A 26,321-nucleotide genomic window follows, 5' to 3' on the forward strand; every position below is an offset into this window, starting at 1 on the left:
GGAGTTAGCCCTTCAAAAAGAGAGAGGGTCTCAAACTTCATACAGTTGACAACACATCGAGGCCCATAGCTCTGCAATGAAAATCCAATAGAATCGTCTTCAAAGTGAATGGAGATGGGCAGGGATTTTATTCCAAATACTTAAAAGGAATAGTCCACGCCAAGGTTTACGAAAAACGAAGTCTTCAAAAGTCTAGGAACAAAAAGTTTTGCCAATGACCGTCTGGCATGGGATACAATGGGAGCCTTGCCCATTAAATCAAAAGAAGAGACTCACCCAGGGATAACGGCAGCCAGAAAACCCATACACAAATGGTTTCCCATCACAATGTTCACTCTTGGGCTGCAGCAAAAAAATCCACGTTGACCTGAGGTGTACCTACGGATACGAAACCAAGCCAAGTTCCATTTCCACGATTTGTCCTTTAGAATTAATTAAAATAAATTGATGGATTGTAAATCAAGTTTCTAGCCAAGACTAGTGAAATGGTTAACCTCTTGGGTAATGAAAATACTAAATATGTATTACATACATTGCTTCAGTCCTCCTATCTCAAGTTGAGAACAGATTTTCACTTAAGAATGAGTGCGCCAAAACAAAATTTTCAGTAGCAGGACTTCTTGCAAAAGACAGGCTAATAGAGGAATCAAGTCTTATCCTAGTAAGGTTATGAACTCATTCTTCATACGAAATCAGGCTACTTGTAAGTCTGCTTTAAGTTGACATTTTGGGAGCTGAGATAAGATTCCAGGAGTTGAAATTAAAAAAAAGATAAGCATATGTGTTTCCATTAAAACACACACACACATATTAAATGGATTTCTTCTGCTCGAAGTCTAATGTTCTTTCTAATAATATCTTTATTTTTATGTATCTAAAGCAATGTGACAAGAAAACATACGGGGGTGGTGGTGGTCTGAGATCTGCAGGAAACAGTGAATATAGGTATTGGTTTATATATTTCTGATCCATTAGGGAAGAGTACGTAATTATTTCTGCCACTCTTAAGCATACAGAGAACACTTTGGTAAGGCAAGAAAGCTAGGCAACTCCGATATTTTGGCAATCTTCTAGGATCCAACACATCTCCAAATACTTGGAAATTCAAGCAGCACAAAAAAAAAGGATATCCACTAATTACAGGGAAAGGCATACAAGTTGTGGAGAGAATGTTTTGGTCTTTTTATGGAAGAGCAAAACCTAGTTCCTGTCTTCAAGGACATGGACAACAAACTCAGAGTGATGAAAGCGCTTTTGGGAAAAGAAAACAGAAACCTCTGAAGAGATAGTGAAATGCCTTTTAAAAAGCCAACATCTTGGTGTTTAGGAAAATGTTAACACATTCAAACACAAAGATGACAAAGCTTTGATCCGGCTTGTAGATGATGAACATATTCCAGAAAAATATTTGGTCGGACTTTTTTAATTGCGAGAGGGGGAAAAAACAAAACACCCAATTAAAATCTGTTTCCAGAACTATTGTTCCTGACTAATCTTTCTCTTGGCCAGATGTTGTTAGACTTAAAATGATTACAGAGGAGGACTTAATGTCTACATGAAGCAAAATAAGAACACTCCAACATTAACCTTTGATTTCTGGGCCTAACCTGGAACTACCCTGAATCTTGGCTTATTGCTCCATGTAAATGTAGCTATTTATTTCTAATTTTTACAACAAACTGGAGTAGGGTTAACTTTTGAATCATTGTGCAGTTAAAAGTCAACACCAGCATTTGATGCTGTGTCTCCTACATTAATGGACTTACTCACTGTGCAATCTTTCACATATCTAAGTGATTCCCCCACAAATAAATCTGTGCAGGTACTGGGTCTCCCATCCCAAAGACAAATCAGCCCTGCAACCACTTAGCGGATGTAGGTATCTATGCTACCAATTCAGGGACACTGAAATAACACTATTAAAGTAGCACACATCTGGTCAAAAGCAGTCTAATTATCTTAACATTTTAATTTGTCAATGTCTCACCTGAAACACATGACCATTTTAAAGCAGGAGAACCTAACCAGAGCAGACAATGTTAAGACTCCCAACTCTCATCAGCCCCTACCAGCCTAGCCAACAGTGACTTGTAGTTCAACATTTGGAAGGTGATAGGCTTCCTAATCCTGCTCTAAAAGGGTCTTGTAGATCAATCCACAAACATTATTAACCTGCAAGAATCACTACTAGCTATGGACACGCCTTGTTGGATTTGATCAGAGGATATCGTCTAGTCAACATTCGGTCCCCAAAGTGGCCTACCAATTACGTGCGTGAAGAGAAACCAGCTGAAAGCAATCCCTTTAAAAACACAGCTCTGCTTCTACCCAAGCACTGGACAAAATATATATCCATCATGATTAGCAGCCCCTGACAGCGCCATTCTGCATGAACGGGATATACTGAGACTTTAAAAAACTGATATGCAGATGTTTAGATGTCAGAACATCAATGTAGACATTTTTCTCGTTCCGTTGGCCTTTGTCCTGACGTCTTACCATTTCTAAAGGTTATGTACACCAGCAATAAGGAGGGTGCCGATTACACCTAAACGAGATGTTCAACAAATTCAGCTCTATGAAAAACGGTACTTCAGAGAAAAGGGTGATGTGAACACGACCCTAATGTCTTATGCTCCATTTCTTATAGTGATAATTTCCCTATAGATGTCACTAAATATTTCATTAGTTTATTAATTTATAAGCTTTGTTGTGTGGGTTCCGCAGTTGTTGTGCAATTCTCTCTCCCCCTCCTTTAAGTTTTTGGCACCAGAGTCAGGAGGCCTAATTACTGACGGCTGGGGCTTGAGCATTTACTAAATGTCCTCTTAGTTGTTTGTTGTCTGTAATGACAGCTTTCATTTTAATACAAAACTAACATGCGGCGAACAGGCGGATTATAGAAGCTACAGGTTCAACTTCGAGTCTCCTGCTTTGATCAGCAACAAGAATTCCCCACCACCACCTTATTAGTGTCCTTGTGGGACCCTCCCCGCCCTTTATTCTCTTTAGGTGAGTCTTGATCATGGCCTTATGGTTTGACTTTGAAAAGACCATCCTTCCTTCTCCCACAAAGAATTCAATTAAGAATGCTGGGAGCATCTGAACAAGGATGGTGACACATGCTTAAGAACAGGATCCAGAAGAACACAGCCTTGCTCGTCCCTTGATACTCTTCCACCTCCTCTCCTTTCTCGAGGGCTTCCCACAAACTGCTAGAAAATCTTCTTCCATCAAAATGTTGACTGCTATTAGAAGTTCTAGCATCCTCAGCAGAAAAACAATATTATGCATGCAATTCCTACTGTGAAACCCCTCTTTTCCCCAAGCAGGACTCATGTTCCGCTAAGGACTGAAATGCTCAGAGCCATCTCTACCACCAGCTTAGGACTGGTAGCTGGGCTCGGCGGGGCTTTAAAAATATTATTTTTTAAATGCATTTGAATGCAACGTGTGCTATGTCTTTGTACCTTTTTGTGTGCAAAGAATCACCTGGACTGTTCACGAAGATTCTGAAGGCTGACAGAGATCCTTGTGCCTCTTTCTCATGCGCTGGTCTTGAAGCCCCACCACCCCTGAAAAAGTAGTGATTTGAACAAGGTGTGCTGAGGTGCCTCTGAAGTTTAATTTTGGGGGTGAGCAAAGGGGTGTGAAGGTTTTCAACAAGTAACTCCTAGTTGCTGACTTACTGAGGTGGTAGCACCAAGGTGGTAGGCTGGGCCTTGGGTCTTCGTTTGGCAGATACTCCCATCTGGTTGGCAGACCGCTTCAAGGACTGCTGATTGAGAAGGCTAGAGGCCAGCCCAGCATGATACTGCAGCTAGAGAAAAGGGGGAGGTGGAGAGAAAACGTGAAACTGGTTATAAGACAAAAAGGCTTTTCTTTTGAGCTCTCTGCAATAATTCATAAAACAGACGCCTATGCATGTCGCAAATATGATTTGAGCAGAGAACACAAAGGTTTACTTAAGCAGAAGCAGGACTAAGTAAGACAAGGCTGTTGGAAGAAAACAGCTGATCGTTGACACGGCATTTTGCAGTATTTTGGCAGGTGCTTCCAGCGTTGCCTGGGAGTTACAGTTCTTTCACAACAAGTGCTATCACATAATCTAACAGTTTAGGGGATGGCAAAAGAGCATTTTACTTGTACCTGCCCAAACATGCTTCGTGGAGTCGTTGATCGGTGGGGCTTTCTCAAGAGAGATTCATGAAGGTCACTACTGCTCTTCTTCTTCTTAGACAGGGACCCCACAGCTAGCAATGGAAAGTCACAGAGACTCTACCGCTTAAGTAAAAGAACTCTAGATGCTAGAAATCAAAACTGATCTTAGCCTATGCCACATATCCCTCTACAGAAATAACAGAGCACATACATCTAGGGGACAAATCTTCTCCAACGGAACTCACATAACTTCCCTAAGTTTAAACAACAACAACACTGAATTATAAGATTGACAAGAAACTGGTGCAGAACATCCATAACCCACATCCAAATGGGGAGTGCTCTCTTCTGGGTCTTGGCCACCCAATAACGTCTATTTCTAGGACATTATGAGCTGTATCGCTTCTTCTCCTGTTCTTCTTTTCTAACTAACATCCAAAACCTTGTGACTCTGAGCAATGAGCGTACACTGTCGTCCCTTTCATAATTGGGAACTGTCCCCTTTGCAGTTTTTTAAAAAATAGCATTCTGTAATTCTACAAACCTTGTTTCCCTCTGAGTATGCCAATACCTCCCTCCTGTTATTTCAAAGGCTGGCTCCAGCTATACTGGCATGGGGGCAATGTCTTAGCAATTAAGGGGAGTGATATTGTATTCAATAAAGGAAAAGAACAGAATTAATCAGGGGAATTATATTGCATTGCAGCTGCCATAATCCCACGGACATGGCCAAATTCCTTTCAGTGTGTTTTTCATATTCCCTGGGGAGAGCATCCTTCCCCACCCTTGAGTCCACTAGTGTTCTGTTTGTTTGTTCTGCCTGTGGATCCAGAGGTTGGGAGTTCGATTCCCCCACGGTGCCTCCTTGACAGAAGCTAGACTCAATGATCGAGAGGGTGCCTTCCAGCACTGCAGTTCTAATACGATGGTGATGATTATAAGAGAATTAGGACTGATTATTTAACTAAAGAAAATGAATTGGTGGGTCAAGTTTCAAAGCACTTACACAATACAAACATAAAGATGACTATTTTCAGGCTACACGTAAGCACTCAGAAAAGTAAAGACATTTGGAAAAATCAAATTAAGCCATTTAAGTAACAGAACATTCTTAATATGGTTAAATCTCTTTTTTTAAAAGGTTACATGAGGAGATGCAGGAAAAGGAAACACAGCATACAGAAACACAGAGATGTAAAGCAGGAGATAAATATGAGGAAAAAGTCTCTGTGATTATGTCAAAAAGATATATTTATCCACAAAATAAATGGTAGATTGGATTACCCTGGGAAGCTTGTGAAACGGGCAATTCAATAAATAAAATTGCTGGTGTCTGTGTAACATCAAACAGAAGATCTCTGATGGGCTGAAATCCTGTTGGAGGGGATTCTGTCTGCACCACAGGAATTATGTCATCGTGAGCGGCAGAAAGTCATAAATATTTCCTGTTTCCATTCTGGGATGCACACAACTTTGTCTCACTGTGTGCGAGCCTCAAACTGAAAATGGAATACTTCATTCAGCAACAATTTACAAGCTACTGTGTAGTCTTTCTTTTAACACCAGCCCCAACCCAACTACAAAGTCCCTATTAAAAAAAGGGTGTGTTCCAAGTTACAAGTCGAGTCAGAGTCATTGAAAAAAAAACAACCCAACACAAATAACCCAAATCAAGTCACCAGTGCAACTTAAGTCTGACTTGACAGCAAACCCCATGACTCAATGCCCCATACCCCTGGTAGTGTCCAAGAAGCTCCAAGTAATAACATTTAGAAAAAAATTTTTAAAAGCTTTCCAGAAAGCTGTGTAGTGAAAACGAGAGCGACAAACAAAACGTTTTTCTTATAAAATTAATGAAACCATCCACTGAAGAAACTAAATTGTCAGTGGATTCCTCGCTATCCCTTAAAAACCTTCTGCTTTGCCGTGTGATCTTGGAGGGCGAGGCAAGGATGCACAGCATTCTTGATAAAAGCAGAGTTACTTTCTGCTAGAGAAAGGGTAGGGTATCATTTCGCTCTAACACGCTCATCTCAGGCCAGTGAATTTTGCTCAAATTCGTTTTTTCGCGCACAGGTACCTTAAATGGGAAATCAATGCATGCGAGGGACAGTAGAAGTTTGAAAGACAATGTTTCAAAACGTCAACCGCTCCTGCTTTCGATCTTCATGGCTAGAATGTGCAATGAGAGCAATATGTGTCACCTTTCGTGGGATTAAAGGCACCCCGAGCTTGCCAAAAGATCCTTCCCCTTCTGACTCAAGGCACTTTCCCTTATCTTTCCCTTTATGGTGTCCTATTAAGCTCAATCGTTTAGACTTTGCTGACACCACCCTGGAAAAGGAATAGCTTGTTACAGACCAAGTGGTGGCAAGCAGGGCATCTTGGCCCAATTTAGACAGCCGGCACAATGGAAAGGACACAGATACCCTGGCAACTAATCAGGAGTTGAATTTTGACTTCTGACATTTAGAAAGGAAATCCTACGCTGAGCCATCCCACTAGGATCTTTGGTCCAGGGGTCATCTCTAAGAGCAGAGGAACCAATTGTTATTTTTTTTAAAAAAAAAACCACTCACCCAACATCCTTTTTGTCCTTGAAGGCCAGCTCCTCCTGATTAAATTACTTTTTGTTAATCACGTAGAAAACAGACCTTCTCTTTTTCTGCCCACCTACTTCTTCTTCCAGGAACAAAAGACCCAACCGTCAAAGATCTATAAGGGCCCATTAAATATTTACCAAACCCTCTTTATAATAGGAGAAAAGGTCAAAGTTAATAAAACTGACAGGCAGTTCTTGTCCAACTTGATTTATGCATTATTTAAGCACCATACACTGTATTTCACAGAACGGGGTCCCATTCTTTTCGTCTAGAGACATTTTCTTAGCCTTTGGGTCGAAGGACAGGGCCCAAAGACTGTGGCCAATCCAGAAAATATGGTCCATAAAATGTAATATTTAAAGAAAGAAACTGGCAGAGACATTTAGGTTACAATTTTTCTCGCGGAAACTAACATCTTTCCATCACATCTTTTCAGTACACTCCCAAGGACTAATACTGCACATGGCTTGGTGACATGATTTTTCTCAGGGATCACACCAAACCATGGTCAAAGAAGATTATTAATGATTCGGTATAATGAATGGTCTGACACAATGTGTTAAGTAAGCAGCTTGCAAGCCAGAGTCCTAGATCATGGGCAGAATAAGTTTAAATCTGAAAGATCGAATTTAACCATCCAACCCAACCACCCCCAAAATGCGCGCTCTTGCTTGCCTTAGTAATTATCTCAATTTAATACATATTTTTCACAGGCTGCTTGTCCATATTGTCTCCCTCTCCAATAATCCACTTCCACTGAAACTGTGCATTTTCAGCGTGAGAGAGGAAAGGACTTGATTTTGTCTACACAAAGTAGCAGAGGGACGATAGCTAGGTCTGCCACTCTTAAGGAATTAGCATCAATCAAGGAAACTAATGAATGGATATTTTAACAGGGCTTCTAAGAATTTCCAGCATCGAGAAAAAAGGGGCTCAGGACGGAGGGGCTCAATGAGGAGCAAATCAAGGATTGTCTTTAGCCATATTCTTCCAATAAAAAAACTGACCCGTATGTCATTCCATCTTCCTACAGTCGTTATGTCAGACATCCTTACTGCCTCCCTCACAGTGCTGTCAACAATGGATTCCATTTTGCTTCCAGATGCTAAGCAGCAAAGACCTCTCAGATTAAAATGTGTTCTATACTTGCTGCCCCTGAATGCTGTCATTTCAAATCAGCAACTGCAAAGTGGATTCCCTCAAGATCTGGAAACTTTATTGAAGCAACCTGCAGAAAGAAAATAATTTTCCCCACGGCAAGTCGAACCACCTATTGATCCCTCTATTGCTACGGAAGTGCGGTTAGTTTATAAATTAGATATTTAAAAAGTTTACACAAGGACACAAGAAAAATGTTAATTTTAAGTATTACAATTTTTCTATTTTTTCTGAAATTGTGCATCCCATGGATGTGCCAAGCCCCTACTCTCTGGCTTAACATATCTGCCTACAGCTGAGAACCTCAGAGACGAAAGCGGTCTCAAGTGTTTTGCATAGTACAGTGGGCTATGGTAAGAAACCAGCTGCCCAAGCTACCTCTGTTAACACAAAGAAGGAAACAAACACCAGACATCAGTAGCAGGGTGGAATTGAACTTACAAACTGCTGAAAAGGAGAACATAGTTGAAAACCAAATATTCAGTCTGTGTTCCCAGTGAAAAGCAGATCAGGTACACCTCAAATAACAGCTTGACACTCCTCCTCATATTATACAGGTCAATGAGCGCAGTATAATTCTGCACAAGAGCATTAAAATCTCAGAACTAAGTTCCATGCACTTTTTCCCCTTCTTTCAAAAGCAAGTAAGGATGTTTTGCTTTTGTTTTTACATCTGAACCATACATATTTCTATTCTGCTTTGCAGACAAAAAGGTGTCTCTCAGAACAGCTCCTATCCATCAAAAGCTCAGTTACAGAGCTGATGACAGGGACGGTACATAAATTAAGACGAGCCACCCACCCCTGTCCTCAGGTTGACAAACTAAAGAGATGAGACAGATAAGAGAAGGACAGGCGATGGAGAAAGGGGAAGAGAGAAATCAGGTTGATGCTACTGGAAGGGGGGAATGGTAAAACAGAAATGATAATCGCTTGAAGAGAAGTGGAACGAGAACCGAGCGGCCCTCTCTCTTTATGCCTCCTGTGCGCTCCCATGCTTCTAATCTCCTCCATTCTCACTGTTAGATCTCTGTTAAGTCTGTAAAATGCTACATAGATGGGCTGAAATCCACTTGTGCAAGTTACATCTGTGGTAGGCCGATGATGGCACTTTTTGGAAATTACTTCTTTTATATGGCTTGTACCAACTCCCAAGTAATCTGTTTCATTTCATGGAAGCAGGAACCATAGAATGGAATGAGAAAGTTTTTTAATTACCAAAAATGTCTCCTGTTATCCAGCAGAGGTGATTTTCAATAATTAAATACTTTCTCATTCCATTCTGTGGCTTCCATGCAATGAAATGGATTATTCAGGAGTCATACTGCAAGAGAGAGAGAGAGAGAGAGAGATCTTTACTTACTGGAAATCTTTCCCTGTGGTGACATCATCACACTTCTGCAGGTATGATTTACACAAGAGGATTTCAGCCATTTATTGTAAGGACCACTATCAATATCATTATCAATTTGAATTTCCTAAAAAACAAACGACAGTTCTGTTCAGAAGAAATACAACATCCAAACTATTTCAGAAATGACTTCAGATGCAGGTCACCGAACTGCAGTTTGTCTACTGTGGCATTTTTAATAAAGTTTAAAAATAACAGCTTCTGTGAGGATCACATGAGGTCGAGTGGACATCCTGCTTGCATAACTCAAACCCTGAAAGAAGTTTCAGTGTAATGGTGAGTGATAACACCTGGCTTAGGGCAACAACAGCATGCACAGGAAATTCCTATAATACTTTAGTCTGTTATACAATGCAGATGTTGCTCTGCAAAAGACGTACACTACACAAGACTAGAAATTAATCAAATAAACATTATTTCATTAATTGTCAGGATGGCAAGTTGAGGCCACAGGACACAGAGCATGCACTGCTCCTTCCTCTTCCACACCTGAAGCCAAGAGCATGAAGAACTTGCCACCTCTGCACACGGACTTATATTACATAGAGTGTGAATGTCACAGGAACAGAATTTGGAAAATCATCTTCAGCACACCAGGAGGACATCTTTAAACCAGCAATATGCATAAAGATGTCTTACATGATTAGAGTCAAACTGATCACACTATGATCTGTCAACTTTCATCCTTGTTAACAGGCCAGCCATTAGAGAAAATAAACTGACTGTATCTAGTATAAGGCTTTATAAGACAACGCTTCTAATAAATCATATAAACATATGTGCATAGCATCATTGACCTGTAATCTCTCTTCCCAGCCAGGAAAAGCAATCCATTACGGCACCTTAGCCAGCCAACAACATAGCAGAACCTCAGATTCAGCAAACAGGTCTATCAATGCCATCACAAAAAAGCTTTCTTCATCTGCCTTTCTCTGTTCATTCAGCCCCATAGAATCCTTCATTCTCTTTTGCCAGGGTCAACAAAAAGAAACTATTGCCACTTGATGGACAGACATGTATTAAGAATAAGCAAAAAGACCCAAAGCCATTTTTTATTATTCTATTTAATTTCACATAAAAAGCAAGTCAAGAAAATGTTTCGGAGGGTTTGTTTTTATATGGATCCCAGTGGAGGCAAATGCCTTTTATACACCGCACAGAAAACACAATAGTCTGTGCTGAAATAGAGATGTTGCACCCTATCCCTCCTCCCCAAATATAATTTCCCACTGTGCCTCCTTGACAGTGGCTAGACTGGAGGGGGCACAATGTGTAACCTACACAGTTAAATTGTAAACAGTTTTACGCACTATGGGACGGTACAGTATATATAGGCAGCATGCTTTGCTTTGGGAAAGACTTCAAGCCAACACGTCTTACTGGGAAAGACTTCATGTCAACAGCAGTGTCAAAAAAACTGCCCATCTGTTCCTCAAAGAGTTAAACTGCGAACATTTTAAAAAAAAAAGCAAAATAAAAGTCCAACACATTTGATTGATAAAAGTATCATTTTTAACTATGTCCCCAAAAGTGAAGATTGGCAACATTCCCCACCCCCACCTCTATAATTTGCTTTCTTTGCTTTTTTTCACTGTTGAGCACATAAATCAAAGATGTATTACAGAGGCCCATACATCACAGACTGGCATTTCAAAACTATTTACAGAGTCCATAATATTCTCAACATGAAACAAAAATGTACCTATGAAAGATGAATAAATGAAGAGAGTGTGTGTGTGGGGGGGAAGCAATTGCAACACCCAAATGGGTTAATTAAGTTGGGAAATAACACTTCATCAAACGTATTAAGATGTTTAATAATCTTTGCAGAGGTGAGGTTACAAACACACAACAAAATTTATTTGCTGGGGGGGAAAAAGAAAAGCAGCTATTTTACTCATTCTTTATCGGGGTGCTGGTGGAATTATTAGCTTAAAATGATACTCTAACAAATATGAAACATTGTCGAAAGGAGAGAGTTCACAAAGCGCAGAAATAATGCCACTATCATACAGCTGTTCTATTTTAACAGGCCTGCGCTCCCAAAAAGGCAAAGCCAACATGCTATTCTTCTCAACATGATTTGTGTCCACACTAGCTGCAAAGTACTATAAATACTCCACAAAGTGCCGGGTCTGACTGCTCAGAATACACACCACAATCAAACATACTGAAACAGAGTCCCAGATGTTCAACACTCTCTGCGAATTCACTATATATGCTGTGGGGAAGTGCAGAAGACGGCCGCCCAGAACTCAGCCATATGTTCTGAAATTATCCTGGGAGGGACTAGATTTGAGTGGCCACAAAAAAGATCTTAACTGAAAACAAGAGATCTACACTGACAACTAAACAGGGTGGGAGGTAGAAGTCAAGGAAAGTATTTCTTTAGAAGTATTTACCACATGAGTGGACAACCTCCTGCTGTGCTTGAAACGGATGAATCAATGTCCTCTTTTTTTGATACCTGCTCTCATCTTAAAAAGTAGGTCTACGGCCTTATCACCCTTTATACTAAGAAGGCTCATACCATCAAAATAAGGATCCTCCATGCAGTACTTTGCACCGATTTTGAGAGAAGCACAGCAGAATATTTGGACTTGAGAACCTTTGGATTGTTCTCTGCATGAAGTGGAGAGATTCTTCCTGGGATAACGGACATCTTGCTTTCCTCAAAGCACGTCCACGCGAGTCTTAAAATCCTTTCCCATTTCAAGTACAGTGGTGCCTCGCAAGACGAATGTAATTCATTCCGCGAGTAGCGCTGTCTTGCGAAAAGTGGTTTCCCATAGGAATCCATTGCAATGCATTTCTATGGGAACCTCGCAAGACGAAAATAATTCATTTGTCTTGTGAGGCATCGGTCTTGTGAAAAACATTTGTCTTGCAAAGCACAGCCATAGAAGAAGCCGTCTTGCAAGGCACCATAGCGATCGCAAAAGTCATTCGTCTTGCGGGTTTTTCGTCCCGCAAGGTGCTCGTCTTGCGAGGTACCACTGTAAGCAAAATGACATTCTGGCCTTTTCCAAGGTCAGTATGGAGATTAGGGTAAATTCACTTGATGGAAATTTTCCAAGGTGAGCTGCAATACTAGTCATCAGATGAGGATGCAAGAATCAACAAAATTAGGGTGTGTGTTTTTTGTATTTAAGATGGTGAAATCAAGTTGCTTTCATTTAATATGATCTGTGTTCATCAAACAATGGTAAAAGAAGGGAACAGCTCTGTGAATAAAGAACCTGTAGAAGAGGGGTTGAGAAAAGGGGCATTTGTCTGAAAGCCTTTTTCCACCTGTAACTCTTTTTCAGTTTGCCACCCTCTACCAGTTTTTATTTCTAGTTTTGCTGCAATAATTAAAACGTTTTTATAATAGCAGATGCCTTTCCTCCCACACATCAATTAATTTGCAAAATGCACTCAGGTTACAGAAATAACGAAGTGCGGAATGCTTCCCTATTGGCAAGCTCTGCTATCAGGAGGTGGATGCTGTAGGCGAGGTGCTAAAATGTGCATAGTTGCTAGATCCACACCAAGGGAAAGTTCTGTCACATACAACCTGGTCAACAACTAAGAGCACATGTAGATTATCTCATTTTTCCTCTTCCACCAGAATGAAAAAGAAAGCCATTTTTTTTGTACAGTATGTTTGAATGCTATCTGCAAATATAAGTAATATGAAAAAAATCCTGGCCCCTGTGGGTTGTGTGCTCGCCATGCCAGGGTGTGAATGCTTAAGACATAAAGGGAAAATTGCAGGGAGGAAGAAAAATACATATATATCTTACCATCTAAATTCATAACCAAAGGTTTATTCCTATTTAAATGCACACTATTTTTTAAAATCATAGTCATAGCCACATATCATAGCTCACAGATCAGCACTACAGTGAAGTAGTCTTGATTGTACCATGGACACTGAAGACAGTATACACCTTTTTAGATGGTTGATGCTCAAGGAATGCCTGTCTGTTTTGACAGAGTAAGGCGTAACCATCTCAAGAAAAACGATGTGCATACTATGCACACTGGCCTTCTAAAAATAATTTCCCTATTCCACACGATAAACATGTTTCTGCTACAGTTGTGTTCAAAATTATTCAACCCCCACTGAAATTGAATGTTTTGGCCATTTTGACATTGATTTTGATCATTCAGTCATCTTGCTTACATTTACATGAAAGAGGCACTTGTAGGTCAGAGAAATATAACCTTAAGTTTATAATGAAATAACCACAAATGTCTTTTCTGTGCTCAGATCATTATTAGTTTTTATTCAACCCCCAAGTGACATTCAATCTTAGTACTTAGTACAACATCCTTTTACAGTTATAACAGCTTTTAAACGTGAAGCATAGCTTGACACAAGTGTCTTGCAGCGATCTACGGGTATCTTCGCCCATTCTTCATGGGCAAAAGCATCCAGTTCAGTCAAATTCTTAGGCTTGCGCACTGCAACTGCTTTCTTTAAGTCCCACCAGAGGTTCTCAATCGGATTTAAGTCTGGTGACTGCGATGGCCACTCCAAAATGTTCCAGCCTTTCCTCTGCAACCATACTCTAGTGGACTTGGAGGTATGCTTGGGATCATTGTCCTGTTGAAAGGTCCAACGTCTCCCAAGCCTCAGGTGTGTGATGGACTGCATCACATTTTCATCCAATATCTCCTGGTACTGAAGAGAATTCATGGTACCTTGTACACGCTGAAGCTTCCCTGTACCTGCAGAAGCAAAATAGCCCCAAAGCATTACTGACCCTCCGCCATGCTTCACAGTAGGCAAGGTGTTCTTTTCGTCATATGCCTTGTTCTTCCTCCTCCAAACATAGCGTTGATCCATGGGCCCAAACAGTTCTAATTTTGTTTCATCAGTCCACAGAACACTATCCCACAACTTTTGTGGTTTGCCCACATGACTTTTGGCATACTGCAGTCGACTCTTCTTATTCTTGGGAGACAGCAAGGGGGTGCGCCTGGGGGTTCTGGCATGGAGACCTTCATTACGCAGTGTGCGCCTTATTGTCTGAGCTGAAACTTCTATACCCACATCTGACAAATCTTTTTTCAGTTCCTCAGCAGTCACACGGGGACTTTTCACCACTCTACGCTTTAGGTAGCGCACAGCAGTCGAAGTCAGCACCTTCTTTCTTCCACGACCAGGTAGCATTTCAACAGTGCCCTTTGCCTTGAATTTGTGAATGATGCTTCCTATGGTGTCTCTTGGTATGTTTAACTTCTTTGCAATCTTCTTATAGCCATTGCCCTTCCTGTGAAGACAAATCACCTCTTCTCTTGTCTTCCTGGACCATTCTCTTGACTTCACCATGTTTGTAACCACACCAGTAAATGTCTAGAAGGAGCTGAGTATCACAGTCATTTTAAAGCTGCCTAATTGGTGCTTATTATGCTTGATTGGTGCTCGGGGACATCCACAGGTGTTTTCAAGACCTGATCGAAAACACCTGAATGAACCTCTCTTCTTCAGAGTGGTAGTCTTTAAGGGGTTGAATAATTGTGGCAATGAAGAAACCACAAAAGAAACATTTACTACTGTATTACATAAACAATTGATGTTATTTTAGTTGCATTTGGTTCTTTAAAACGTCCTTGTAGGATTTCATTCTGAATACAATTCCAAATGTACACTATAGTCCCTAAACCCCTTTACAGCATTGGGGGTTGAATAATTTTGAACACAACTGTAGCTATCGAATTATCTACTGTAGCAGATAAGAGTTTTGAACTATGACTCAGAAGACCTAGGTTTAAATTCCAACATAGCCATGGAAAGCTAATCAGCATACATGCCTCAAAAACCCTATTATGTTTGTTGCACGTCAGGAGCGACCTGGCAGGACAAAATAGGGCCAGAAGTAAAGACACTGACCTCTTGTCCACAACCACTCGAATCTTCTTCTTTTCTATATTCCACAATGCACTAATGGGGAAGTATATAAATCAATCAAATAAATACATAAATATTCCCTGAAGGAGCCTAGAAATTTGCACCAAAAGCGACTATAATGTCCCGCAGAAGATTCTGGGGTATGCACTAAGATAAATGCTCCATTTATGTATTTATACATTGGCCAGGCAGCTGTTAGAGAGTGGCAATATTTAGCATTTGTGACTTCAAAGTAGAACCTACAATATATTAGTTCTGCCTGCATATGTACAGTGCAGAAGAATATCAGCTACCATGAACAAAATATTTTTTTCCAGGGGGAAATCGTCTATCATTGCTAATCTCATCAAGGTAGCTCATATCCTCTATACATGCATCCCTTTATTTTTGCTAGAATCAAAACATCTACAGACCCTTCTAAAATTTTATACAGAGGGAGGGGATTATTACTGTTTACAAACTTTTCAGCAAATTGAAATATCTGATATGGGGGGGGGAATCTGACTGCTTTAAATAGTCTAGCTAGATATATGCAGAACTATTTTTGGAAAGCAGAATGTTCTAGTTGACCATATGCTGTTAAACTTTTATATAATATTCAGTTTCAATTTGAGATTTTCGTACAAGGCAACTGAAGCTTCTTATCCGCTCTCCTAAATTGCAAGACACCGCCTCGCTTGGCCAGCTGTATTAATAATAAAACAGCAGCAATCTCAGAAGCAGCGATGTAACATTAATGAATGCAGGCCTACATGAATGGAAATGAAATCACGTATATTACGAAAAGCCGGTAACATTTGGGGAGCAGAGGAAAGGGCCCTAAGAGCTAACAGTAGTTCAAATTTCTTTCTCTCTTTTGCCCTGCAGGCAGGCAGCCTTGACATTGCTTTTTTTAAAGCAGGAAAACAGAAAGCTCACACAGAAATATAACAGCCACAACACCAATTTGTTTTTTTGGTGCAACTTCACAAGGGCTAGCTCTTTCTTGCATTCAAAGAGGTAGCCTGGAAGGATGCAAAGGGGAGGGCTATCAAGAGATACCTCAGTGCTTAAAGAAATAAAGAGCTTCATCAGCTCCCCTGAAACACAACTGTGACACACACAACACAGTTTCTTAGTTAATTTTTTAAAGGAACTATTAATTAATTGATATCTTTACCCCACCTCTCTCCTTGAAAAGGACCCAAGGTGGCTTGCAACATTGGAAGATAAGATCTAAAGCTGAAAACAATGAGTAAACAGTGGTGCTTTACATCATTAAAAGGCAATATTTAAAGCTAGAACAATGAGTATAAAGAGGCAGCTTACATCCTTAAAGGTCTTTGCTTGCTGGCGGAAAGACAGCAAAGATGGGGCCAGGCTGGCCTTCAGTGGGAGGGAGTTCCAGAGTCTGGGAACAGCCACAGAGAGAAGGGCCTCTCCTGTGTCCCCACCAAAAGCACTTGTGAATGTGGCAGGACAGGATGGAGAGAAAGGCCTCTTAACACCTGAGTCAGCTCACAATGTCTGTGAAACCAATGTCTTTCCACATCATCTCACGGATTAAATGAAAGAACAGTACAGTATATGAGAAACTGGGAAACCTCCAACTGAGGGGAAAAGAAAGATGAGTAAACATCAGGTTAGCCTCTTGAAGAACACACTTCACAGGAAAGCAACCACAGTTTCATCATCACAGATTTTGTGCTAATGTATGAAAGATCAGCAAGCTTACTACACAGATGGAGGGGTGGAAGGTAGTCAGGAAAAAAGATTACTTTATTAAGTGCTTCCAAAGTTTGCCTGGATTTAGTCTACCGCGTTCAGAGAAAGAAGAGGGACCTTATTTTATAAGCATCTGAATGTAACTCACAGATATAGTCAAGAATCTGATGGAAAAAATTAGCACAAACCAATGATATTTGATTTTTCAGATGCTTTAGTAGTGGCAGGTGCTATCTGGACATCAGTCACCATTTATTTCCACTTGTAAAACTACCAAATAAATGCTCGATGACCACCAAATCAGAAAGACAAAGTCTTGATAAATTTGGGGGAGGGGAGCAATAGGTTTTATCTGCTTTTAAAGGAAGTCTCTTCCAGTTTATTTCCAAAATGTGCTAAAACACAATGAGCATTTTTAAAGTGAATAAAATCTGACTGGGTTCTAGTAGATTTTGCCTTCTTTATCTGGGGAGGGACGTGGTGGCGCTGCGGGCTAAACCGCAGAAGCCTGTGCTGCAGGGTCAGAAGACCAGCAGTCGTAAGATCGAATCCATGCGACGGAGTGAGTGCCCATTGCTTGTCCCAGCTCCCGCCAACCTAGCGGTTCGAAAGCATGCAAATGCAAGTAGATAAATAGGGACCACTTCGGTGGGAAGGTAACAGCGTTCTGTGTCTAAGTCGCACTGGCCACGTGACCACGGAAGATTGTCTTCGGACAAAAACGCTGGCTCTATGGCTTGGAAATGGGGATGAGCACCGCCCCCTAGAGTCGAACGCGACTGGACAAATCGTCAAGGGGAACCTTTACCTTTACCTTATCTGGGGAGGGAGAGCTTTCAAAGGGATCCAAGGAAGGGTACAGTAAATCCCAAGCAGGACCCCCCAAATGAAAAAGATACAGGGTATGACAAGGGGTCACGAAGAGTCGGACACAACTAAACGACTAAACAACAACAACATGACAAGTTGAAACATGTAATGCTAACAAGAAATACCAAGGAGAAGAATTCCTTAACTGAAGAAAGACCAAGATGATGACTCTGTTCTTTCTCATGTTTTAAGAACACTATCGGTGTTTGCATTAAATGGTTCGATGTTATTTATTTATGAAGCATTCCATGGAAGGGGTCAAAGGAGATCATTGACCTCCGCAGGCAATCCTGGTGGAGGCTGTTTCCAAAGACGAAGAGATTAATCTACCATGTGGACATAAGGATGTGAGCTTGTAAACTTGTTTACCGAAGCACTCAGTTCACTTTCAGTCAAATAAGACTCCCGAACGGCTAACAATTTCATGCTGAACAATTCTATGCTTTTTGGGAACGAACAGTGCCTAAAATGCGAGTGTACTATTGACAGTTAACTGATCAATGCTGGATGGAAAGCCTTTGGAAACTGGTATAAGTGTACAAGTCAGTTTTAGAGATGGGCACGAACCTGGTTCGGCAATTGAGTGTGCTCTGTTTCCCAGCCAAACAGCTGACTGGCAGTTTGGTGTCCCACCTCTTCTGGGCGCTGCCTCTGAGTACATGTCAGCTGGAAAGGGATCAGCTGTTTGGCCGGTTTACATGGAATATGGGCAGCTCTTAAGAACTGCTGGATAGCGCCGTGGTTTAGTTTATCAGGTTGCGGAGCCTCTGGTTGGGAGTTCAATTCCCCCCTCTGCCTCCTTGATGGGCTGGACTGGATGATCCCTTCCAGCTCTGTTCTAAGATGATGATGATGAGAGTTCTTCACCAGCCCTTGCTCACACAATCTCTCCATAGTAGTAGCCTTTGATGTGTTCCTCTGCCAACAGTGCACTGCAGGATTTGGTTGTGTAAACAGACAAAGCTCGCAACTGAAAGTCCAATAGGATCCCATTAATTTTGCATGCAAAGACGACGGCAGCTAAGTTTCAACTAAGATGGTAAACATTACCAATATATCCTTGGATTTCCCTTGCCTCAGCTGACTAGTCATGTCCAGGAATATTCAGACACTTCTCAGGAGCCTAATTACACTCCAGTGCCTCCCATCAGGTGCACTTCGGCTCAGTGGAAATGCGAGCTACCCTTACCTTCCCCCACATTTTACATCAAGCCAGTCACATTGAAGGAGAAAAAGCAGAGATTCATCAGTATGTCAATCTAAGAGGCCGAGAAAGCAAAGATCGTTGTAGTTCCCCTCCATACTTCATTATTCATGAACGAAAGAGAAATGAACATTCATCTTTCTTACAGGTTTGTACAGTGACTACTCCAAGATAGAAAATTCAATTAAATTAATGCGGCAGCCCACAATGGTTTCTTCTGGCACTTTTGCTAGAAAGGGGTTCTGTGTGTGCGCACGCCACGAATTTCAACTTCCACAACGATGCCAGTAACACTGAAATGCATTCTATGGGGAAATCCATCATTATATGGGAATCCCATGTGTGGACGAAGATATAATCATGCAGTCGCAAAAGAATGCCATTTCAGGAAATGTGCAAACATGGAAGGAAACTGTACGGCATGTTTCAGGTGGTAACGTGAATATTTTACACAAGAAAAGGCCCGGGATCACCCTCTGGTACCTCCCTTGTCTGAAATCCCCGGGGAACTGCTGCCAGCCAGAGCAAGCAATACTGAGCTAGACAGGACCCGAAGTCTCAAAGTAATTCTCCAACCTTCCTAAATCACATCATCATCTAAGCTCAACTGAGAAAACTGGATTCTACCATTCACACAGCAAATCACAGCACCATATACAGACTGGAGAGGAACTCTGTTTTACCGTCTTCAAGGAGCGGCAGTCCATTCCATAAAAGCAAAAGTCTGTATCTGAGCAATTTCCAGAACCTTTCTAAGAGATCCCTTACTGGCTCTCAAAGCAGACACGGAGAAATTATTTTCAGGTATCATTTTAGGTAGATTCAATGGACTGGGTTTGTTTTTGAATGTTTTGTCATCCACTCCAAAATCAATGAGACGGAGTTGGTTAGAATTGGATATAAAAATATCCAACAAGTCATTCTGAAATGCTCCAATGCAAAATGAAAAGAAAAGGCCTTGCCTGACTAGTGAATAAAGAATGAGATTTTTCTTGTACAGGTATTATTTCATGTACTTTTTTAAAGCTTGAAGAGACAGAAATTCAAACACAAAAAGGCATTACTCATGACATTATTTCTGATGCTTTAAAATCAGACACAAGCTCATATACTAAGTGTTCAGTTTTCGTTTCTCATGGTCGTCTTATTCCTTTATGTGCTTAGGGCTTTTATAAATACAAATGGCAGTTATTCTTAGCCATGAGAGCTTTTTTCCAAGTAAAAGCAGTCCAAACTAGCAGAAATCTCTGAGCATACATTTCTCGCAAACCGAAATTTTCCTTGGTAGGACATTTCCTCTAGCCCAATGCTTTCCTATCTTGAGTCTCCCAGATGTTCTTCAACTAAAACTCCCAGAAGCCTTCACCACTGGCTAGGCTGGCCAGGATTTCTGCTCTAGCTTGAAAGAACTCATTTTTTCCCCTAATAACAATTTTCTCCATATAAGCAGATAGTAGGTTTTCAGCACCTGCTGAAGGCTTGGAACTTATCTCCCCCATATGTGGGGGTCCTACTATATACGGCAGAATATGGAAACAATCCGTGGTCCTCTCTACAACCCCCACCACTTCTTTGGGTCACTAAAGGCCAAGATGCTTCAAACAATCAGCTTATCACCAAGGATGGACTACATTACTGTTCTACATTAAGTCTACATTCACTGTGCCTATTTTCACTGTAGACTATATTTTATTTAGTCAACTTGTATACCATACCATTATTGCAAGCACTGGGAGGTTTAAACAGGAGTCTATCTTACAAAACTCCACAATAAGAATACATTCAAAAACAATATGAACAGAGAACACAATGATATAAGAGATAATCCACATAACCATAAGATAACCCCATTAAAAATCTAGAATTAATTTACTCAGTCCCAGAGATAAAGTCCGCTTTAAATAATTCCATCTTTACCATATTCCTAAACGTAAGGACAAAAGGAGAACGGCACAACTCTGCTGCCATTTTATTCCAGAGACTAGGGGCCACAATCGAAAAGATATGATTCTTTTATTCACTTTTTCGGCCTCTCTTGGTGTAGCAACTTTTAACAACGTGGACTGACGAGAGGAGCGTGTGGGACAGATAGTTGATTTTTGGGGGGAAGATTGAGGGGATATGATGAAATTCACTAGTCCCGGTATTCAGTCTGGCGGCTATATTTTGGACTGCTGAAGTTTCTATAAAAGCAGGAGAGAAAAATTTAACACTGCATGCCTTGCTCTCTGTATTCACAGTTCTTCCCATAAGGCAATGCTCGTCTTAAACATTCACTTCAAGACTAGGGGAGACAGAACTGTGCCGTTGGTGACACAGATGCTCACTTGCAGTAATTGCTATTTGCCCCAAGTGAGATACAAATTATAAGGTGGATCTATAGGATCAGGGGGTGAACCACAAGTGTAATTTCAAACCAAACTCGTAACGCAGTACATAAGGCAGCTTCTGAGAACTGTGGATTCTATTTATACACTGTCTTGACAACGACAAAAAAAAAATCACCCTCTCGCCTTGCCAATAAAAAAGCGGATTCTTTATGAAGTAGAAATGAACAGGAGCAGGAAAAGAGCAAAAATTAAAGGGACTGTGAGACAGTGCTCTGGTGAGTCTTTGTATACTGACAATATTCAATTCAGACTATCACCACAATTCTTTATTTGTAGCATTAATGCAGCTTCTAAGTTTTGGGGAGGCTAGTACAATCACCCTAATCCACTATGCAAGCACCTTCTTGTTTTGGTGAATTTGCATGCTAGAATCTTCCTTCCCCACTCAATCCTCAGCCTAGCCTAAATTAAGGCTGAACTGAATGTTCTCCATTCCTTTAGCGATTCAAAAGTTGATTCCACACAACCAAATTGATTGATGGGGGAAGAAATAAATCATTGCTTGAACCACTGGTAGTTTGTGGGGTTTCTTGATCCCCCCCCCTTTACCTACCATTTCTTTGTCTTCTTCAGCCTCATAATCATTAGCTTCATCAGCTGCCGGTTGAATCTGATTAGCTTGGCTAATCAAAATGATTCTGTTCACAAGAGACTGTGGTTATCTTCAAGAAAATTACTAGGTGGTACAGCCAAGTGGAGTAAAGAGTAGCATATGTGAAGGAGAGAGAGGAAGAAGTAATGAAAATGGGTTGTTCTTTTTGACCACACACAAAAAAAGAACGTAACAGGTATTTCAGCTCACTTCTTTAAAAAAAAAATCAGGTAACTAATCAAGCTACCAGCTCAGTTCCAAAAGACTCAAGAGTATTCACAATACAAGTACAGTAGGTCCCCCATATCTGCGAGGGAACCATTCCCCAATGTATCGTGAATGCCTGAAACTGCGGATAGCAGTGAACCCTCTATACAACATATAAGGAGGTCGGCCATAGACCACAAGCTCCATATCCTTGTATGTTGTACATAAGGCTGTAGTAAACTGCAGACATCGAACCTGCGGATACAAAGGTCCAACTGTACTTAGAGTACTTCTACACTCTAAAACATTGCATTTTTTAAAAAAAATGGGAATTTGTTTTAATACATTTCAAATAACAAAGTTTCCAGCTGCCATCTTAGAGGCTACTTGCATAAGAAATGGAAGAAAGCAATAAAAAAATACACCCGTGCTTTCTAGCTTCTGCTCAAATTCCTTCAGAAACCTTGTGTGCCTTCCTGAACTAAGAGAGAGTATGTTAGTAAAGGAGTAATATTAATTATATACAAGATGCTTATGGAAACACTTCCCACTTTCGGGCTTTAGTTTTCATTGTACTCAGCAGGAATTGAATTAAAATAGATTCTGTGAAGTAATTACGAGCCAGCAGATTCACAGGGCTTGGCCTGGCATGACAGCTGCCACTAGTATCCTTCTTCTCAAGAATGCAAATGATTAAGGAAGATTAAATACCTACTTTGCTTAAATACCCTTGATAATGAGCTCCTTCCCTTCTGAAAAAAAATAGAGAGAGTGTTTCATGTTGGCAGCTGATGGATTTCGCTTTAAATTCTTTTAATTTGTAACCGCACCATCTGTTTTTCGGATTCCCAAGTTCAAGAGTGGAGTCAAGATCCAATCTCAAAGACTTGAGGGAAGGATGCAGAACTGAACAAAACTCAAGTTAGAGAGCATACTGCATAGCACCCTTTTCACCTGTCTTTTTTTTAAAAAAAGGAAGTTTGTGGTTTTTCTAAAATTTACAAACAACGTACTCCAGAAACTTAATTAATTAAAAAATCAATGAAGAAGTGAAAAGCAGGGAGAACACACTTATACTAAATAACATGGCATCTTTATAGGCCCTTGAGCAACATAAGATGCTCAAAAGCCCATAAACATGGGATGTTATTTAGCAGCCTAGTCATTACAAATATCTGTAACCTTCCAGCAGCATTAATGCTTGACAATATTCACTTTCGAACATTCCTGTCTGTTCATTAGAGAGCAGCTCATTCTCGAAGTGCTTTTATGCGACGGGATGACAGTGTGATGGTTAAAGAGTCAAAAGATCAACTAGAGTAGTAAGAAAAGGTTAGGAGATAAGAAGGATGGTCATTTTTATGATACTGCCTGAAAGGAGGCTATTCACAAAAGCGGTCTGATCATAAAATGTTTGCAAAAGAGCTTGTCCCGTCTGGGTGTATATGTGCATGCATACGTGCTGTAAGCTTTAACACAAAAGAAATTAGAGAAATATTCCTTTCTCGACTTTCCAACTGCATCCGACACAGCATGCGTGTGAATGCAAAATTTATGAAGGACAGGACAGATTACGCCTAAGACCACTGTATATTTTCTATCCTCTTGCTCAAACACATTTTGCAACTGTGGAATAACAACTACGTAGTGGTTTTTCAAATCAGGGCATGGCCACTTAGAAAAAAACCTAGAACAAAATGCACACCTCAGCTAGCACCACAAATGTATAAGCTAAAAGAAAACTTCACTAGAGGAACGATGGAACTACTGCATCTTACTCGTTAGGACAAACATCACAACATATAACTCACTCAGGTATCATATTGCATCAAACAAATAGCCTGCCTAAGAAAAGACACACGAGGGCAACTTTGGAAGGTCTGGATGCCAATTTTCCACCCATAGAAGCCACTGGGGCCATGCCAGGGGTGAGAGACTTGTAGCTACATGTCACCTAGCAGCCACCATGGAATCTATGTGGCTAAGACTAGCATAAAAACAACTTTATATAACCAGTTGGCCTGAAATGGATGTTTGCCCTTTAAACTCAGCGGACCAACCGATCAATTGTGCCGATGAAAATAAAGAGGTATCCATCCAATATAGAAGCCTAGCCGCATAAGGACAAAATTTAAATAGCTGCCAAGGCTAAACTGCTTAATTTTGCAGAAGAAGTTACCAAGGTTTGTCTCCATTGATTTTACTTGTAAGAAAACCACCACCTCGAAACTGCAGCATCAGCAGACACCAAAAGGTCAGCTTCCTGCAGAAGAATGCTGTATCAATACTTATTAGGATGTTTCCATATGAAAAGAGGGATGGAGAGAAGATGCCTGTAATCTCACTTAATCCTAGAGCAGCACCCGGCCAGACCTTTCAGAATGTGGGAAAATGAAAAAGAAAGAAAGAAAAAAAAGTCAAAATATTACTGCCGCTCGAACAATCCATTACTGATCAAAAATATCCTCCCATTTACAGCTGAGAGGTCATATATCTTGCAAGCCTGAGAATCGCCATTCACCTGGTCACCTATGGCGAGCAAGAAATGCAACTAAGCCAACAGGGAAAGTTTGTGAACTGAGGGGGCCTTCAGGCCAGCCAGGTATAGATAGGGAAGAAGACTAACACATGGCTGATTAATGAATCCATAAATCTTCCAGCCTATATTAGCTGTCACATCTTTCATTATTAAGCTATGAAGTACACATCACCTTTATGTTACTTTCGCTGCTATGGCTTCTCTCAAAGAACTGTGGCAGAATGAGCACACTAAGAGGCTCAGAAGTCTGGTGATCGGTCCCTTTTACTATTTTTCCTTTTTAACTGGATTTCTATACTGACCACTTAGTGAAAAACTCCACTCTGGGCATGTACTCTAAATTAAGTACACCCTCTAAATTAAGCCTCAAAACACTGGCTATTTTCAAATGTTTGTTCACATGGTTGCTGTGTCACTTTCTGAATCACAACCACATTCTGGACTGTTCCATTTGAATCATATCAGTTCTTCAGCAACTTCTGTCTTCTCAGATTCCTGCCTGCAATAACATGGGGACATTTTAACCTACCTTACAGATTTGTGGTCAGTGTAACTGAACATATGCATGTAATGCAATTTGGTGGCGCTGCGGGTTAAACCGCAGAAGCCTCTGTGCTGCAGGGTCAGAAGACCAGCAGTCGTAAGATCAAATCCACGCGATGGAGTGAGCCCCCGTCGCTTTGTCCCAGCTTCTCGCCAGCCTAGCAGTTCGAAAGCATGCAAATGCGAGTAGATAAATAGGTACCACCACAGTGGGAAGGTAAAACGGCGTTCCCTAGTCACGCTGGCCACGGAAACTGTCTTCGGACAAGCGCTGGCTCTACGGCTTGAAAACGGGATGAGCACAGCCCCCTAGAGTCGGACACGACTGGACTAAAAATGTCAAGGGGAACCTTTACCTTCTACCGTAACATGGCACGTACATTCATAGTGCAGGTAAAACTATCATCATAGAGCAAAACGGCAATCATTCAAATTCCTATCTGTCTGTGTAGTTTGGCCTTCTTGGGAGCATTTATATTTTCTCCAAAGAACAGCGAGGATCTTCCTCCTGGAGTTGCACGGTTAAAGAAAAACAGGTGCTGAACTATCCTCGGGTTGAAATCATCAGGGCACTCAATTTAGTGAAGTTAAAATTAATAAAAGAACAAGTTGCCCCAGCCGGCGGCAGACAAAGGACTGCCACAGAGGCCACCCTATCATCACTCTGGAGGCAGAACTTTACACGACAGAAAAGACAAAAGCAGCAGGCTTCTGCATACCCAGTCAAGGCAACGTGGTACCTATTCCAGACACAAAAGCGCCCCATCTGCAGGAAACTAGAGCATCGACTGAGCCGTAACAATGGTCCTCATAACCCAGAATATTTTAATACAGACTAAAGGATTATATAAGCTCATTAGTGTCAAAAATGGCCCCAGGGAAGGGAGGGTATTTGTATGGGAAAGGGTTGCTGTGGGCTCACCTTCTTTGTGCCCAGAACAGACCAACAAAGGGGGCTCCCTCGGATCCCCACAATACAGGTACAACAATAAACAGCCAAGCTCTCTCTCTCTCTCTCTCTCTCTCTCTCTCTCTCTCTC

At 41.0% G+C, this 26,321-nt stretch overlaps 1 protein-coding gene across 3 annotated transcripts in view; it reads right to left on the reverse strand.

The window, feature by feature from the left end:
* Positions 1–26,321, reverse strand: part of MED27 (mediator complex subunit 27) — an 86,024-nt gene that overhangs the window by 48,988 nt on the left and 10,715 nt on the right. For 2 of the 3 annotated variants that reach the window (XM_020794933.3, XM_078382759.1), the window contains exons 3-4: positions 3,690–3,820; positions 3,471–3,575 (exon numbers count right to left, since the gene is read on the reverse strand). In XM_020794933.3, the coding sequence (XP_020650592.1) occupies positions 3,471–3,575; positions 3,690–3,820 (236 nt within the window). The remainder of the gene's footprint in view (positions 1–3,470; positions 3,576–3,689; positions 3,821–26,321) is intronic. The other variant, XM_020794934.3, reaches the window with a different exon arrangement.

The sequence above is a fragment of the Pogona vitticeps genome, chromosome ZW-PAR, assembly GCF_051106095.1.
Source record: "Pogona vitticeps strain Pit_001003342236 chromosome ZW-PAR, PviZW2.1, whole genome shotgun sequence".
NCBI lineage: Eukaryota > Metazoa > Chordata > Lepidosauria > Squamata > Agamidae > Pogona > Pogona vitticeps.